The sequence below is a fragment of the Montipora foliosa genome, chromosome 8, assembly GCF_036669935.1.
Source record: "Montipora foliosa isolate CH-2021 chromosome 8, ASM3666993v2, whole genome shotgun sequence".
Lineage (NCBI taxonomy): Eukaryota > Metazoa > Cnidaria > Anthozoa > Scleractinia > Acroporidae > Montipora > Montipora foliosa.
The window spans coordinates 50,231,058-50,248,066 of NC_090876.1; the positions used below are offsets into that span (position 1 = coordinate 50,231,058).

At 38.7% G+C, this 17,009-nt stretch overlaps 2 protein-coding genes and 1 long non-coding RNA gene across 6 annotated transcripts in view; 1 reads left to right on the top strand and 2 right to left on the bottom strand.

The window, feature by feature from the left end:
- Positions 1–1,611: 1,611 nt before the first annotated feature.
- Positions 1,612–7,229, bottom strand: LOC138012539 (homeobox protein ceh-13-like). The gene is made up of 2 exons (XM_068859339.1): positions 4,891–7,229; positions 1,612–2,419 (listed from the first exon to the last, which is right to left on the bottom strand). The coding sequence occupies exons 1-2, from the start codon at positions 5,258–5,260 to the stop codon at positions 1,995–1,997; spliced, it is 795 nt and encodes a 264-aa protein (XP_068715440.1). The 5' UTR covers positions 5,261–7,229; the 3' UTR covers positions 1,612–1,994.
- LOC138012543 (uncharacterized) overlaps positions 5,510–17,009 on the top strand; it is a 33,171-nt gene continuing 21,671 nt past the window's right edge. Inside the window, exon 1 of the long non-coding RNA XR_011125055.1 lies at positions 5,510–5,636. This is a non-coding gene — a long non-coding RNA (uncharacterized lncRNA). The remainder of the gene's footprint in view (positions 5,637–17,009) is intronic.
- The window catches only part of LOC138012540 (homeobox even-skipped homolog protein 2-like), a 55,430-nt gene continuing 51,606 nt past the window's right edge, over positions 13,186–17,009 (bottom strand). For all 4 annotated transcript variants that reach the window (XM_068859341.1, XM_068859342.1, XM_068859343.1 and 1 more), the window contains one exon: positions 13,186–15,686. In XM_068859341.1, coding sequence (XP_068715442.1) covers positions 15,193–15,686 — 494 coding nt within the window. In that variant the 3' untranslated portion in view covers positions 13,186–15,192. The remainder of the gene's footprint in view (positions 15,687–17,009) is intronic.

Here is a 17,009-nt window from a genome sequence, read left to right on the forward strand (position 1 = left end):
TAATTGCAAAGTTAAGAGTAACTGTTTAGAAGTTTCCTGTTCTGTTATGTCCCCCCCTTCAAATGAACATTTTCACCCTTTGATGGCCTTAGTCGCCTTAAAACCTTGCTGATACAGCACACTTTATAAAACAGATTGGAAGATTTGCTTCAGTGCCCACATAACTCGTTTTAAAGAGGCCAAGGAGCTTTCGGACATTTTCTAAGACACAATTACCCGGATTATCGCTCATTTTCTCAATTCCATAAATATCAGTGTATCCAATGTGATGTTCGTAAACACACTCGTGCTGGACATAAGAGCGAAAATAAGAAATAATGAAAACCGTGTGGTCTTCGCCGGCTAACGGTTCAGGAATCAATAACAAAAGCTTAAAAATAAGAAAAACCACACAGCTAAGGTAATTAAAGTTTATACACGCACGCCTCTTTCATTTTTCTGGTCAAAATAAAAGATCAGGCAGCTGTCTTAAGAATTATTAATAATGGGGTAAAAATATTTCTTTAACCGAAGAAACTTCTCGAAATGTTTTTGCAAGTGGTTTCGCGCTGCCCAGTTATAAAGTTAAGTTCTTATAATCAAAAATTATCTTTTTCGAAGGTTCCATAATTAGGAATTTCACTATCCTACGGATGTAGGGAAATTGTAGGGAACTACACAAATCCTTAAGTTTCACAACGCAATTTTGTTGTCTTTCATTTGAGGAATAAGTTGATTTTCTTGTCATAAAAATGTTTTATCCGCAGTTTTGAAAGCTTCGCAAAATGGCATTGAAACTCCTCACAGTGCTACAAGTCAAAGCTCTTTTGTGAGATCATCACACGTCCACTGATGGTGGTGAAGCCACTTTCTTTCCTTACCATTGCTTATGTGAGAGCTACTTTTTTCTCTAGTTTACACATTTTCAAGAGCGTGCATAGACAAGAAGACAAGGAAAGATAGATAATACGATAGGAATTTTACTTCACATCCCTTTGGTATTTTAATATTTAAAATAAATACAATCTTTAGTAATTCCGCTTAGTCTTAAAGAATAACTTAGCGAGCCATCGTTTCGAGACATATTTAAAGAAAATATTTTAAAGTTACGGTGAACGTTTATGCTGCGGTGAGAGACAAAGAAGGCAAAGAATGTAAACATAATGTCGAGTGGTCCTCAAGAAGCTTTTGTTGTTGAGACAGTAAGTCCATGTTTCATTCTCTACCAGCACACCTGCGTAGCTGTTAAATCCATGCAGATCATCAATCTTAGCTGAGTGACACATTAAAAGGTGTGACAAGCCCATTGTTGGCGTTGAGAAACAGAGCGACATTGACAAATGACTGGCATGACTTCGTTTCAAACTCAACTGAGCAAAACAGCAAGATAAGATAGAGAAGAAACAAAATGACAATCTAAATGAAAAGAACTGATCGAAGATCGAATAAAAAGCTTTACATCTCACACTGACTGACGTTTTCACAAAGCGCCTTTCCGATCTTCCGACCGCATATAATTTCATGGTTTGAATGATCTTGATCATCGATGCACAGTATGAGTGGTGCTTTATTCAGTGAGAGCTTTCCACATACTTTGACCGAGGTGGACGCAACACATCGTAAGATCTCGAAAAAAGGTATTACTCGTTCACAATACTTTTGACTTGAACGCTTTTACTCCTAAAGCGTGTAAATATGCTATTTCCTTTTGCGGTCCGGTCGTTTGTTCTTTTGTATGTTTTTTTTTTGTTTTGATGTGATTTTTATCAGATGGCCACTTCATCTCGAAATGAAATCCAATTAACGAAAATTCAAACGTTTGTATCATTTTCTGCTCACGACAGCCAGATTGAGGCCACGCTTCAGGTTTATAACAGCATTTATTTGATAAAATAAGAGTTTATAAAGATTATTTATCAGTTGTTAGACGGACGCTTCTTGGTCATATCGAGCCACATACACTTGAAGCGCAAGTTTAATTCCGTAGAGTTAGCTCTGTTGTGTCCATTTTAGAATCAAAGCGCTAAATAAGTTGGAAAATACTGAGCTGTAGGGCGTTGAACAAAAATGTCTGGGTTTTGTTGAAAGGTTGGGGTGCTTTCCCGAATGGAGCGCTGAAACTGACTTTGATGAAAGCTGGAAATGAAATGTCCTCCCATGGGTTCAGTGATTCCTTGCTTGCGAATCGACTCTTTAAGTTCTCTCTTCCATTTCATTCGTCGATTTTGAAACCATATTTTGATCTGCGTCTCTGTAAGATCCAAGTTTGTTGCTATCTCGATTCTTCGTGTTCTAGTGAGATATTTGCTGAAGTGAAATTCCTTCTCCAGTTCAACCAGTTGTCGCTGAGTGAATGTAAATCTCTTCTTGCTACTTGCTGGCGACTCATTTTTACGCGTTTTCTCCTCGCTTTTCTCTTCCTTTTCTGACCCGTTAGACACTGTTAAATTAGAAAAACGTCTTTAGTGCATGCAAACTGAAGGTGAAGAAAGTAGCTGTCTTAGAACTGTGTCACAGTACTTTAACTAAAAGGTTATATGTGAGAATCGTGTCAATGGTTCATTTTTATGAGTCGCTGATGCATCAACCCAAGCCACATTGAAAATATTTGGTCGTTGAATGTTAATTCGATTTATCTTTAGTTCCATAGGCCTAATAAATATCCAATCTTCTTTTCTCTAACAGATTTAGAGAAGGCTTTCACGAATATCACTTTGTGGTTCTCACTTCATGTCTAGGAAAGTACAAAAATATATGGCCATGAAATCATGCTTGCTTACTTTAAGTATTCTGATGTGGTTTATATGTTTAAAGATGAGTTTAAACTCTTTCGGATATGGTCGATCAGGAATCAAAATAAGCTTGACACTGATCGCTTACCTGAAAGATCAAAGCCTCGAATTGATAGGAAAATCATATCGGAATAGTTTGTTGTAACACCGAAGATAGAGCTGCATAGGTGCCAAAGCCTTTAAAATGACCTCTTTGTTTAATTTTGGCATCGAAGCTGTAGCTGAACCATTTTAGAGTCAGGACCACTATAGTTCGCTACCTTTCTTTTCAAGTTTATTAGACGACTGCCTCAAGTCGTTTCCTTGGAATTAGGCCGCCATATACCTGACCTGATTTCCTGAAGAATGTAGCAGTTCATGGCCGTGTAGCAATGCAGCGAACACCTTCAAAGATCCTTTGATATGCATCTTTGTCGCTGTTTTCTTTAATACTAGATGGAGCAACAAATGTACCGGAGAAATCACAGAGCCTGGTTTTCATATTTGACGTGGCTTGCTTTATGATTTGCAATTGCTTTACAAATAACTCCTCCAATTAACAGGATTTCTTTCCCTATTTGTGTCGGAAAATCGAGGACATGTATGTCTGCTCTCCTTGAGCTGATCGGCTTAATCCTGATTAAGTGAAACTGTTTTCATTGAAAGAATCTTCAAGTGTTTCATAAAAATATGCTTTTAGGTTTACTGTAGGACGAAACTGTTGAAATTGTAATGACGAGTTGTTTGTCTGCAACAGGCCAAATGTTCCCCACTTTCTATCCGGCATGGCTTTTGTTCTCGTTGCTTTCAAAAACGTATACATGGCGAGTATTAGAATTGAAAATTTTGATTTCAAAAGCTATGGCTTAGCACTTATTTAATACGTAAGATATATTTTGAACTTCTTCAATGTTTTTGTAATTGAGGTATCAGTTACTCCATGTCAATTCAATAAACGAGTTTTCTTTACATAAATCTTTCAACGTAATCTTCGTAAGTTTGCTATAGTAACAACAAGGGACGAGAGAATCAGAATTCACTGAAATGGTGTTTTCTAGCGCGGTAGAACTGAGATCACTGAACCAAGTCGTTCTTCCAACATTGAAGACTTTTTTCAAGGTTTAATAAGTACATTTCATTGTTTCAATTAAAGATATTTTCACGAGTGTCAGGAAATTGGCGTCCAGACAAGCGAAAATAAATTACCAATTTACAGGTTTTAATCGAACGAATCCACAAGATAGTTCTTACATTTCTCTATTTGTCTAAATAAACAAACCTTTAACTAGTGAAATATAGGGAACAAAGACTTCTTTCTGTTTCTTTTGTGTTTTTTTGCGTTGAATTTAGTTGAGTAATATGTTAGAGATGTTCTATGGCTGTGAACTTCGTTAAAGATTATTGGCAACAGCATTAAAATTTGATTATCGAAATATGCTTTAAAATATGCCTTAAGGCTTATTTTGATAAACGAATTGTATTATGTCTTCATGGCTTGGCTTTCGAAAAAAGACCGAAAGATGCCATACGAACAAGCCTTAACCCTGAGGGAAATTGACCAGCCGTGTTATATAAAGCAAACGCATCATTAGCTTTTTGGCAAAGACAGAGGATTGCTGGATTTCTCAATCGAATCCTGTCAATGTTAAAACTGCTACACATTTTTCAAGGTTGCTAGAAAATGAATTTTTTGAAAGCCGTCTTTGTTGCTTCTTTTAATTCTCTATTTCATGTGGATTTCACTCATTCCCTTGCCTTTAAGGATGCTGATGCGCAGTAAGCCATGAAGCACCAGCGAAGAGCTATCTACAAGTCATTCAACAACGAAAATTAGCTCCTCATAACACACCGGTGCATTCAAGTTGAAGTAAATTCGTTTATTAAATCAAACTCATCTCTTGAAACTGTTTAGTTATGGTTTACGATAAACGGGCGTGATCACACACTTCTTTAAGATTTTATCTGTTGTAATTTACGAGGCGTTTAAACAAGTGGACCAAGAATCGCACGCCCTGGGACGATTGAATAAGAAATGTTATGGCTCTAGGCTGGCTTGATGGCGTTTTACATTTGTGGGCACATGTTACACAGCTCTTAATCTTTTGCAACTAACACCGTTTTGACCAAATGTACTTATTACCTTTCCTCTTAGTGAACATCCATCGATAGTTTGCTGTTTGCCAACGTTTTTTCTCTGCATTCTGAGCTCTCGCGCTTTCATTTGAAGGGTGCTGTGATTGTGGAGATAGAAATTGAGGGGAAGACGGCGAGATCGAATGCTCTCTGCTACCGCGTCCACTCGCAACTGGAATCTGCGGAGGACCAAGTGCCGGTTGAGTGGAGAAAGGAAGGTAGCTTTGTGGCGGTGAGGGAATGTTGATATTCGGATGACTGCTGTTCGGAGGATGACGGAGCGGCATAGTTCGTCCAAAGTCCAAGCCGTGGTAGTGTGGCGGAATAGTCGCCGTCAGATGTGGCGATGGCATCCTATAGCGCCAATCCTCCGTCATTTTTGTAGGAATCAAAGGGAGCTTTTAACTGCTGCTGCTGCTGTTTCCTGAAGGGGAGCAACTCTGTCGACCAGTGACCACGAGCAACGATGCGAGTGACTTATAAACCAGGGCGGGTTCTCCGTTTTGTGGTCAATTTATCGATTAACAATATCAGGGCAACGAACAATTCTAACGATTTAAATGTCAACACCGAACAAAGAGAAAGCAACAATGATTTTTACGGGCCGGCGTCGGATTCAGCGAAGACTGGAGGAAGATATCCTGGGGCTTCAAATCAAGGACCTCGATTTCTTACTTATCCGACAAGTGTCTGAGTGAATTGGCGAACCGGTCACGCCGGGGGATTCGAAACTGACAATACGGCACACGCTTCGTAAGTAATTAAAATGAAATCATATTAACTTAATCAGCGTACGCAAAACAATGTTTCGGACTCAATCGTGTCTATTTTTTTCATGTGAAGAGACAAAACGTTCCCACACAATTTAACACTCGCCTCCGGCAAGCTAAATTCATTATTGCCAACTCATACATAATGTTAACATAGTGATGTTCTGTGGTTAGGGACTAAATATTTTCGATCGAAAAATAATTACAACAATAATTCAATTTTTCGACTTTTGTAACCATTCTTGTGTTTTCTTCCGAATTATCGAAGAAGTTATGATTATCTTTCCGTTATCTAAACTGGAAGCGAACGCGGAAGACCGCCCAGGAACAACACATAATTTTTCTTATTCACTTTTGTGCGAAAACTGCAAAACAACGTCAAATATTACTGACTGACTTGCTTCTTACAACGATACAATAGGAATTTTCTTTATGCCTATTGCCTTCTACTTCAAAATATCTTCTATATTTATTTCATATTAATGAACACTACTCAGTACATGTAAATGTCGTTTTGAGCAAAAAATAAAAAAGGCCACGTCGCACTTAAAGGTGCGTCTCTTTTGCAATCTCAGCTGAAAAGATTCGCCGGAAATTTATTTTCTTTTTCAAAATCCGGCTTTTTTAATTCCTAGCTTTCATTGAACTCCGCAAGGCGACCCCAAAAGGCTTTAAGATTCCGCTCAATTTTCATTTTTGCGGAACTTATACATGAAGTAACCCATGCGAAAAGTGTGGTAATTATCAAGTAACGATAACTCTTTGCAGCGTATTGAATACTGAGATCGCTTCAACTCCGTTGGAAGGTCCGACTTACTGAACCATAAACAAAAAAATATGAGTAGATTTTTCATTTTAATAAAAGGATATTCCCCGCTGTGACGAACAATAAATCCTCCGCTGGCAAAGAGCTTGTGTCTTCCTTAACAGTGTCAACTGTACTATCGCAGTGCAATGTCTTGGTACTGTATTCCTTTTTTTTTTAGCAATTGGAGTGTTTTTGTTTTATCGATGTATATTCACGGAAGTCCTCGTCCGTTTTCAAGATAGATGTACAAATAATAAGCATGACCTGCCATTTTGTTTTCGGGAGTGTGAATAGTGGGAGAGGCTTTGGTATCCAAACAAGCACTTGAAAAGCACCAATCGAACCATTTTAGAATCATTCGATATTGTAGAGGGTACTTTATAATCCATTCCTTAAATTTCTGGCTTTGTTGAGGTTGCTTTAACAAAACATTGAAAATGTTGTATGTTGTAGATTAAGTAGTAATGACTTTATGCATTTTTTCTGGAAAAACCGCACGATTTAAAACATTCAAAAACAAATTTCAAGCCTAAAGGACGAAACTGCATGTGTACGAGTTAGGGTGGGTCTGAAGTCACGAACGCAAAAATTTGATATTTCGTTAAACTACGCATCAAGACATACTTCCGACCGCTTTCTCGCCAGAAAATGGAATCAGTAATAATTTAGGACTGAATGAGACGTTTTCGCAGAGTCTTGTTCAAGAAGAAAGAAATTCTAAATAGAGTTTTTGTTTGGATCTCCGCCATTTTATTTCCGTAACTGGAATTTCTATTGTAACACAGGTGATATACCTTATCTATTGAGCTATAATACTAGAATTGAGTAGAAAGAACACTTGATATTATGCAATTAATATGACAATAAATCAGATTTAATCTCTGTTAACGTCCCTTGTTAATGGCAAATAAACTTTTGGTTTACTGTTTGACTATAACTTTATGCTATTACTGAAGAAAACTCTTTTGCCGCCTGAGAAAGGAGCCAATCCGGTTTGCAGTTCTAACAGTGTAATTTATTCGTCGGAATTCTTAAAAGTACTGTTTTGATTTTGTGATTAGTCGTTCGATAAATTTGTCCAAAAAAGCTATCAATCTCAATGTGTTCGAACTTTATATATACGAAGGTTAGGAGCCGGTAGAATTAAAAACGCGTCCCGCAAAACAGAAAAATTAATAAAATTACATTAGGTCTACTTAATTATTAAACGCAGCGCGCTCCTCTCTGTTTAGCTGTCTCTCTTTTCTAAGAACCCTAGGAAGTCAATAAACTACAGTTCAGTTCAAGAATTAATTCATTCATAAAATCAGGATGTTTTTTTCGATCTCAAACCTGCGTATATTTTTATGTCCCAGTCGGATGCCCCGTCATGTAAGGCAACATTTCATGCTGGGCCTGTTTGAAGGTTGTTTCTTCACTCGACTCTCCTTACATTCTCGGTCGTGTTGGGTCTCACACAATATTTTAGAGACGGTATTCTTATAAAGTGAAAGCTTTCCGCTAGGCTCTTACTGAGGAGGTATAAAATATGGAAACTAATGTGATATATCTAAAATATGAGCTTTGATAACACGAACACTCGCAAACCAGTGCTTATTTTTTCTCCACGAAATTAACGCCGAAAAAAATTCCTGATTTAAGGATCTTTAACGTTCTATAAAAAGTGATTGTCACAAATCAATTTCGTTTTTTTACTATTACATGTATGTCAGTACATTTCTCTAGAGGTAATCTCCTTATTGGAGTCTATATCTGACCGGAAGAACCATTACGTAATTACGTTTTTACGTAATTTGCAGGTTGAACTCGTTATTACCTTTTCAAAATTAAAGGGAATCTTCACTAAAAAAAACCCTTAAAATCTCAGAACATAATGTCTTCAATCAAAATTGCTCGAACTTTTTAAAATAAGAGCGTTTGTATTGAAAATAAATGAATTTCAAAAACTCTTTTTTTGGCTTTCAAATTTCCCGGGCGCCGTCATCTTGAATAATCGTGACGTGTCGTGGTTGCCCTATCGGGGAGCTTTAGCAACGACGGCGACGGCAACGAGAACGTCACAAATTTGCATATTTAGTGAGAAAAAACAACAGCTTTATAGTTTTATTGAGGACTTCAGTACTTGAGGATAAATTTTCATTTTCTCCCCTAAACTAAGCGTGACTCATATCGGTTTCATTCTTGAGGGACTGCAACACCATTGTCATGTTTAAGAGCTTGGAATAGTCGCGAAGTGATTACAATAACGCGAATTCACATTTTGAGATGACGTTCTCGTTGCCCGTCGCCGTCGTTTTTGCTAAAGCTCCCTAATTTCAGAACGAAAGCTCTTTGTGAAAAAAAAAAAACAATAAAGCAACCGCAACATCAGCCCAGACAAAATGGGTTTGAGTAGTAGGCATGATGGCTGGAGTAGTAGGCATCTGACTTTTGCCTGGTAGGGGGTTCGGGGGTTTTCTTCCCCTTATATATTTTGAAGATATCGGCTTCAAATTGTTGTATCTCCGAGGCGTATATTAGAAATAAACTCAGGTCCTCTTTTTCATCTTACAGATAACTGTTACACTACTTGAGAGCTTTGAGAGTTGTCTTTCACGGACCGACGTCTTTTCGTTATTGCGCTCGTGTTATTACGGAAGATACGTGGTGTATTTTGTCATTTAGTGGTTATCTATTGCACAAAATTATCTAAACACGGTAAAACCTTCAGGGTTAGGATTAGGGTTAGCGTTAGGGTTAGGTTAGGGTAATTGTATAATTACTGAACGTTTTATACCTTGTTTAAAAAAATTTGAAACAATAGAAAAAGTATCTACCGTTAGTACCTGCCATGAGGGAACGGCGTGGACCAAACCCTAAATTGAGTGTGAACCATGTCGTTTCTCTCGTGTCCTAATAGTCTGTTGGCGTACTTCCTTGAGGAGATTAACCGTCATATTGACTCGTCGGTTGCCTCACCACAGTTGCTAGAGGCTGTTGACCAAGAAAGGCTCGCGGCTGTTCAGTTCCTGCCTGCTGGTCTTGTTCGCTTGACTTTTTAAGACTCTGAATCTTGTGACGAAGTGATTCAGCGTGGCTTGTCTTTTGGTGAAACGCCTATTCGTGTTTCACATGCATATGCGAAAGTTCGCTCCGTCCATCTTCGAGATATTCCTGCAGAAGTATCCGACGATGATGTCCACAGTTTCTTTAGTTCTTTTGGTGAAGTCCTTTCTGTGTTAAGCGTGGTACGTTCGATGGCTTTCCCGCGCTCTACGATTGCAACCGTGTTGTGAAGATAGCCTTGGACGATGAAGTGCCGTATTTTGTTCGTGTTCATGATTTTTCTTGTCATTTGTGGTATGCTTGTCAGCCCCCTCAGTGTTCTGTCTGCCGTAAGTTTGGTCATCTTACATCAGGCTGACCTCTCTCTGGTCTGTGACGGCTTTGTCATCAGCCCGGTCATTTGGCTAGGGAGTGTAGGCAAGCCTGGGGCTCTGTTCATCCTGGCACAGAAGTTTTTGTTGGTGGCGCTCTCGGTCCTGACGTTGATAGTCCTAAGTACGGTCCTCATACTGATGATGATGATGCTTCCTTGGCATCTGATGATGGAGAGATGGCTTCTGGTGATGAGGAGGTTGCTGCTAAGGCTGTCCCTCCTCAGCCCCGTCCATTTTGTTCTGCACCTGCTGTTTCCACTCCGTTGTTTTCCGTCTCCGTGTCTTCTGTGTCTGTTTCTACTTCGCCGTCTTCCGCCTCCGTGTTTCCTGCTCTTGTGTCCTCTGTTTCTACTGCGCCATCTTCCGCCCCCGTTCCTGCGTCGCCTGATGTCCCTTCTTCTGTTCCTGCTGTCCCTGCATCGTCTGCTGTTTCGTCCGCTGTTACTTCTGATAGTGAACCTGTTACCTCAGTTGCTTCGCGTTCCTCTCCATCTTCTGTTCCCGTTTCAAGGTCTTCAGTTGTTGCTCATCGTGATAACATTGATTCACATCTTCTTTCTGCTCTACGTGACTTCTCCCTTGGTGACGTGATCCGCATGTCTCCTGCTCGCATTACTGACTTTGTTTCTCGTGTGATAGAGAATGGTTTGTCCGTTGATTCTTATCAGTATATGGCTCGTTTTGAAGTTCAGCGTACGTTTTGTATACAACTACAAACTGGCAAGAAACCAGTTCCAGCTAAGATGTCAGAACGCGAGGGTCCGCCTGCTCGCAGGCAGACACGCCCAAGTCCTGTGCCTTGTAAGTGAACTGTGTTTGCTTTTTTCTAGAGAGACCTTTTTCGAGTTTGTACTTTATTTTTTCTTATGATTATTGTAAATAGGCGTTTTTTTGTCTTGTGAAAAAAGGAGTTTGTGTTTTTCACACAAAAAAAAGGCCCAAACAGCTGTCCATAGCTGCTAATTGACCAGGTGAAATGGTTATGCGCATGCGTGATGTGTTGGCCAAACCGGGTTGGTGTTAACGTGTCACCTTTGCTCTTTTTTGTTTTGTTTTTTATTTATATTGCGTAGGTTACATGAATATATATCACCACCTGCGCGTTACAATGTTTAAAAACTAAAATGTATAATAGTGCAAAATGAGCTAAAAAACCTGCAATAAAAACTAGATAAATATATAGAAGCTAGCCTAAATAAATGCTTTTTTAACGTAATCTTACAATTGTTCAAAGTTCTGCTGTTGCGAATTTTACTGGGGAGCGAGCTCCATAGCTTTAGGGCGGCAAAACAAAAAGCCCTGTCCCCCAATGTTCTCTTAGTTATTTCTCTTTGCAACTCAAGGAGAAGCTCATTGTTTGATCTCAAAGAATAGCGCGATATACTCTTAATACCATTGATATATTCTGGCGGAGGCCCGTGGATAGCTTTAAATGTAATTACCAGTATCTTAAATCTAATTCTAAATTGCACTGGCAGACAGTGAAGCCTGAAAAGCAAATTAGGCGCGCGGCTGCGTTTTGGACACGCTGTAACTTAGACAACTGTGTTTGCGGCAAACCATATAATAAACTATTGCAATAGTCAATTATATTAGTAACTAGAGCATGCACCAACTTCTTTGATTCAGTTGATAGTCTCTTAATAGATACTTTCTTATGCACCTAACGTTGTGCAGGTGGAAGTAAGATGCGCTAGAAATCTTATTGATTTGTGTCCCCATACTAAGTTGCTGATCAAACAGGCAGCCTAAGGTGGAGTAATTTGATGGTTACCAACAGTAAGAGAGCCTGCGCTAATCCAATAACTGTAAATACTCAGTTCTATCATTATTTAGCTTAAGCCGGTCAGGAGGCTTCCATTGATATATATCCTGTATACAGTGTTGCATTGCCATAACTGCCTCATCCCGACTTGCTTGTGAATCAGTTTTAAAAGAAAGTTAAACCTGAGAGTCATCCGCGTAGCAATGAACGTCAGGCACAATCTCAAAAAGCTTGGATGCGAAAATGATAAAACCCCTGAAGAACAACATACTGCAAGGAAAAAAGGTCAGAGAGAGTCCCATTGACCGAGATGCGTTGACTACTGTTCCTTAAGTGTACTGAGAACCATTCCAAGACTTTCCCCAAGACGTCAAACCTTGACTGATGACTTGTGATCAAAATATCGTGATCAACAGTATCGAAGGCCTCGTTTAAATCTAAAAGAACTAGCAAAGTTACATGACCCTTGTTCATATTCATAAGAATGTCAGTCTTCACCTTTAAAAGAGCAGTCAGTACCTATGCAAGCAGAGAAAATAGCCCTGGGGTTCTCGAACTTCGCCTTTAGGTTTCCGAAAAGAGATGGGTTGGACGTTCCCTTTTCTCGGTGATAAAATATGTTGGCGGGATCACCGTAAGCAGTTCAGTGCTAATGTGCTGACGCCATCAAACAGGGCGTAGCTAGAAAAAGAACTGTGACTTGGATTTCATATCCGAAGTTCATATATGATCCATTTCATAGATCATTTCATCGTTGATTCATTCCTCACGGGGGCATTAGAACCCACAAATGGCCAGCTGCCAACGTCAGTGACTTCATAGCTCAGTTGGTTAGTGCGTCGCACCGGTATCGCGAGGTCACGGGTTCAATCCCTATTGAAAGTCCTGAATTTGTCAGGCTTCTCTACGTAATTGCAAAAATTGCGTTCATAACTGCGAGGATCATAGCTTCACTTGATAACTTTTATTCGTTTAGTCGCATTTTTAGCTCCCCGCTGAAATAAGTGTGTAAGTTTTCTTCGTTTGTTCAAAGGGGAAATAAGGTACAAAAACCTCCTTTCTCCTTTGTTTTGAAATGGGTTCCAAAGAACAACGATCTGTTTCTTCCTTTCTTTCTCTCCATATTGAGGCAATTAGACATAACAACTGAATTATGATGGAAAATGAAATAATTTGCAGATGTCTATGATTTTCGCGATATTAGTCGATAGTTATATTTTAATAAAAAGAAACAACGTTTTTGACACCTCCATGAAGTGGCTATTAAATGATCGTAGTGTTGAATAAAGATTGGTGGATTTCTTATTACTCGCATAAATTGCGATTATAGGAGCAAATTATTCTTAAGAATTGCATTTGAGCTATATTTTAGCTCCTTAAAAAGGAATTAGTCGGTTGTAATGAGTTAGCTTAAAATAAATCCAATAATTTGGAAGTAGAAAATTTCAAAATCGTGGGTTTAATTCAGTTCCGGCCAACAGGATTAATAATCCATCCTTTATTGTCTCTGAATTTATTGTCCATTTTAAAGACTCTGTAATGACCTAAATAACCGGTAATGTGGCATCGTAGAGGCGATCCTTTTTTCGTATGAACGAATTATTACTTGTGGATATTTTAACTACGCATGCGTAATAATTGTAAAAGACGAGATCCCCATTTTGCCTTGAGTGATTAACAGAAAATTACAAATGCAGATTGCCTCAGTTGATCATCTTTAAATCTCTGTAGGTCAGGGATAAATACTAAAAAGAAGAAAAACCGAAAGGGCCAACACCTCCCGTGGTTGTGAATTCTGCAAAAACCGAATCTTCTTTCTTCATTGCCGTTTTTACACATTTTTCCCTTTCTGGACTTGTTTCGACCGAGTGTTTTCGACAAAACACTCTAGAAATTCTTTGCTTGTTCAATTTCAGTTTTAAGAGAATTTGATATTCTTTGTAATTTAGGTTCTTTTAATGAACTATTTCTTACCTCCGACCCTTTCAGTTAATTACATTTTCCAATTCGAAATCTGAGTCATGAACTTCATTTAATCGTGATTTATACGTATTTATGACAAATGGAGCGCTCAATTCAATCAATGCTTTCCCTTTTTATTAGATTTCCCAGAGAGATACGTGCATTGAAGTTAACCGTGCTGCGCAACTTAAATCTTTTTCTTCATTTGGTAAATATTTCCGGTCGTTTTCCCACACATCAAACCATTATGCGCTTATTAATTTCAACTCTGTCTTGAATTATTGTATGGAATGTCTTAGTGTCAGGCAATCAAAAGACATTAAGAAGCCTCTGTTTTCCTACTACGTGAAAACTTCTTCAAAATAAACTGAAACCTGCTTGTAGCTCAATTTTCATCTGAGACTATTATACGAGCATTCTTTAATAAGATAATTTAGCAAATAATTGAAAGAAATCTAAAAATGATCGATCCAATTTAAAAAAGAAGTCAGTAGTTTCGTGATGCATGTTGTTTTTCCTTTCATGTAACTTTTTTTTCCTTTTTGAGGAGTTCTCGAAATCATCAGCATCTTCTCATTAAAAGTTGTCGTGATAGTGGAAAAGAATGAAACTCGTTTACGGAACAAAATAACCCCCGGTTCGCTTCAGGGATACCCATTTGCTTCAGTTTACAGTTTTATACCTGTAAGCGGCTTTAAATCCCTAGTTTTAAGTCCATTGAAGTCAGGGGTGCGTGAAAACCCAAAACCCCTAAGGAGGGTCTCATTTAAACTGGTACACTATAGTGAGCTATAGTGAAGAGTCCCGTACAAAAGAACTGTAAAAGAAAACGTTTGTAACAAGGTTGGTTGTAAGACTGAGTTTTTTTTACATGCCCAACATTTTGTAGTATATAGTACAGCAACAATAGTAATATCATTAACTAGCGACCATGGCACCGTTAAGTATAGGTAATGCACCCTTTGGTTTTCTTTCAATAAACGGAAATGAAACACAGGGAAAATACGGAGAGAAACAATTGTTACTGACCATATGGATTTTCCCGCCTTTGTTAGCGCGATCAAGCTCGCAGCATACTTGCGTCCAAAATGAGAATTACAAAGCTCAAATTGTTTGATATTACTACGCCTAATCCGTGTCATCAGAACGTTTCAGAAAAGAAGAACGGTTTGAGATCACTACGCAGTCACTTTCAGCTTTCTTCTCCTCAACTTGATCTCAAAGGTCGTTGGAATCCCGAATGCGTATGACTTCATGTTCGCAACCACTTTTAGCTGTTACCAAAACAGCGGTGATTCTGTACACTTTTTTGTTAAACTCTTCTTTGAGCACTCTTACCTTAAAGTAAGAATACAATAGTTCATATAATACACTTGTAAATATCATGGTTTCGTGGATATATTTGCAGATACTTAGTTTTGATAACTGAAAATTCTATAGTGAACTGCACAGTTCTTTGTACTGCTTAAATAAACTTCATGTGTGTTTTTCAAACTCAGTTGAAACCTTGGGTCAGCGTGTGTTTTTCCACCTTTTCATCGTATCATTCAGTAAAAGGTGTGGAAGAGTTTTTCTTTCCATGTTACTAGTCGGTGATTTTCCAAACATGTGAACAGTTTCCTTGTGTACTGGGCGATCTGTAGGATGAGGTAACATTGGTCCCAGATGGAGTTACAGAGAATGGATGATAATGGGGATCACAATGAAGAAAATGAACACCATGGGGCCACAGAGGACCGCTGACAGAGGAATATGGCGACCAGGGAACGTAATGAAGACCATTGTACAGATGACTTGAGGAGAGATGTCCATCCCCGGGTAGGTGCCTTGTGGGACAAAATGCTTGTACAGGCTTAAGTCCCAAGGCCATGCGGCGTCTTTTGGCTTTCATTCTTCTGTTTTGGAACCAGATTTTGATTGTGGTCTCTGAAAGGTTAAGCATGGAAGCCAATTCACTTCTTCGAGTACGTGAAACGTAGTTTTCTCTGAGAAATTCCTTCTCAAGTCGACTGAGTTGCTCGCGTGTAAATGCTGTCCTGTAACGTCGGGTTCTGGTCGAGTCGTCATTGCGCTGTACTCCTGAATGAGAAAAGTGTATCATGATAGTCACAACAAGTATCATGAGTGGGACAACGGAAAAAGACGCAAAAGCCACCCAGTTTAAGCGAGTACGTCTCAAATGCCTAAGAGCAAATCTGGTTAAGGTTTGTTACTTTAAAAAGTCGTACACGCACAGATATCAAATATCTACCTGAGAAGAGCCTTTGTCATATTCTAAAATATTTTAACTTAAATGACTTCATTTTTTATTGTTTAAAGACCTTAATACGTGGGATGCCATAGGCATACCACGTCTAAAAATAGATCGATTTCCTTTTCCTTCTTATAATGTATGGCACCTTGGCAATGCAACGCCGATACTCGGCATTGCTCTCACAAACACAGAATCATGAAATTAATAATGCATAAGCCGCCGTTACTTTGATTGCACCAGTAATTCTCCTCAACAGATCCACTGGCAAATATAACCATTCAGTCATGGTCCCCAATTTAAAGTAAATTGAGCTTTGCAACACTGGATTTCTGTTTCGTCTTAATCTTAATGCAATTTTACACGATCGCACTGATAACTGACAGAGAATCACGTTTCATTGCCTACACTTCCTTTACTTTCGGATACAAAATTTCTTTTTATAGAATACACGCTAGTACTTTTAATAAAAACAACAGGAAGATGAAAAGTAACGAGTTCCTGTCCCAGAAGCCTTCAAACTCGCCCGCTGCTGTCACTTAGTAGGCATTGAATCAGTCGGCAGTTTCTTTGCAAGCTAGTTCTTTTCCTTTTAGCCGGAGGTTAATGCAACGGGTTGCGCAAGCAAACCCTACGAGGTCTATATTTTCTAAAACCTAATTACACGATACGTAATCGAAAAACTGACAATAAGTTATTTCACGTTAAAAAAAAAACACTTTTTCTCTTTCTACAAAGTGCGTTTTTGGCCTTCACTTGGAGGAGGATAAAAACAAAAAGAGAAAAGAGTGTAGTGACAAAGTTATAGTTCAGCTAATTAGGATGTTTGATTGTATTTTGATCTAAGACTACAAAAGTAACCTTAACTCATGCACGCCGGAAAATGCAAAAGACAAAGAAGAAAGAAAAAGAAGAACAAAAACAGGTATTTTAACCACAGTGTTAGATTGTATGTTAAATTGTAGTTTGGCACAATCAGCAATTTGGGAGATGCAAGGAGGCCGCGCGATGATCCCCTTGTAGAGGTTTGTTCTGCATGTGTGTGATTTGGAGTCAAATCCGTCTATGATCCCTAAATGGATGGGTCGCTACTCGAAGGTTCCGAATTCGCCTCCATGACACTTCAGTTGAATCTCGCTCAGCATCTTCCG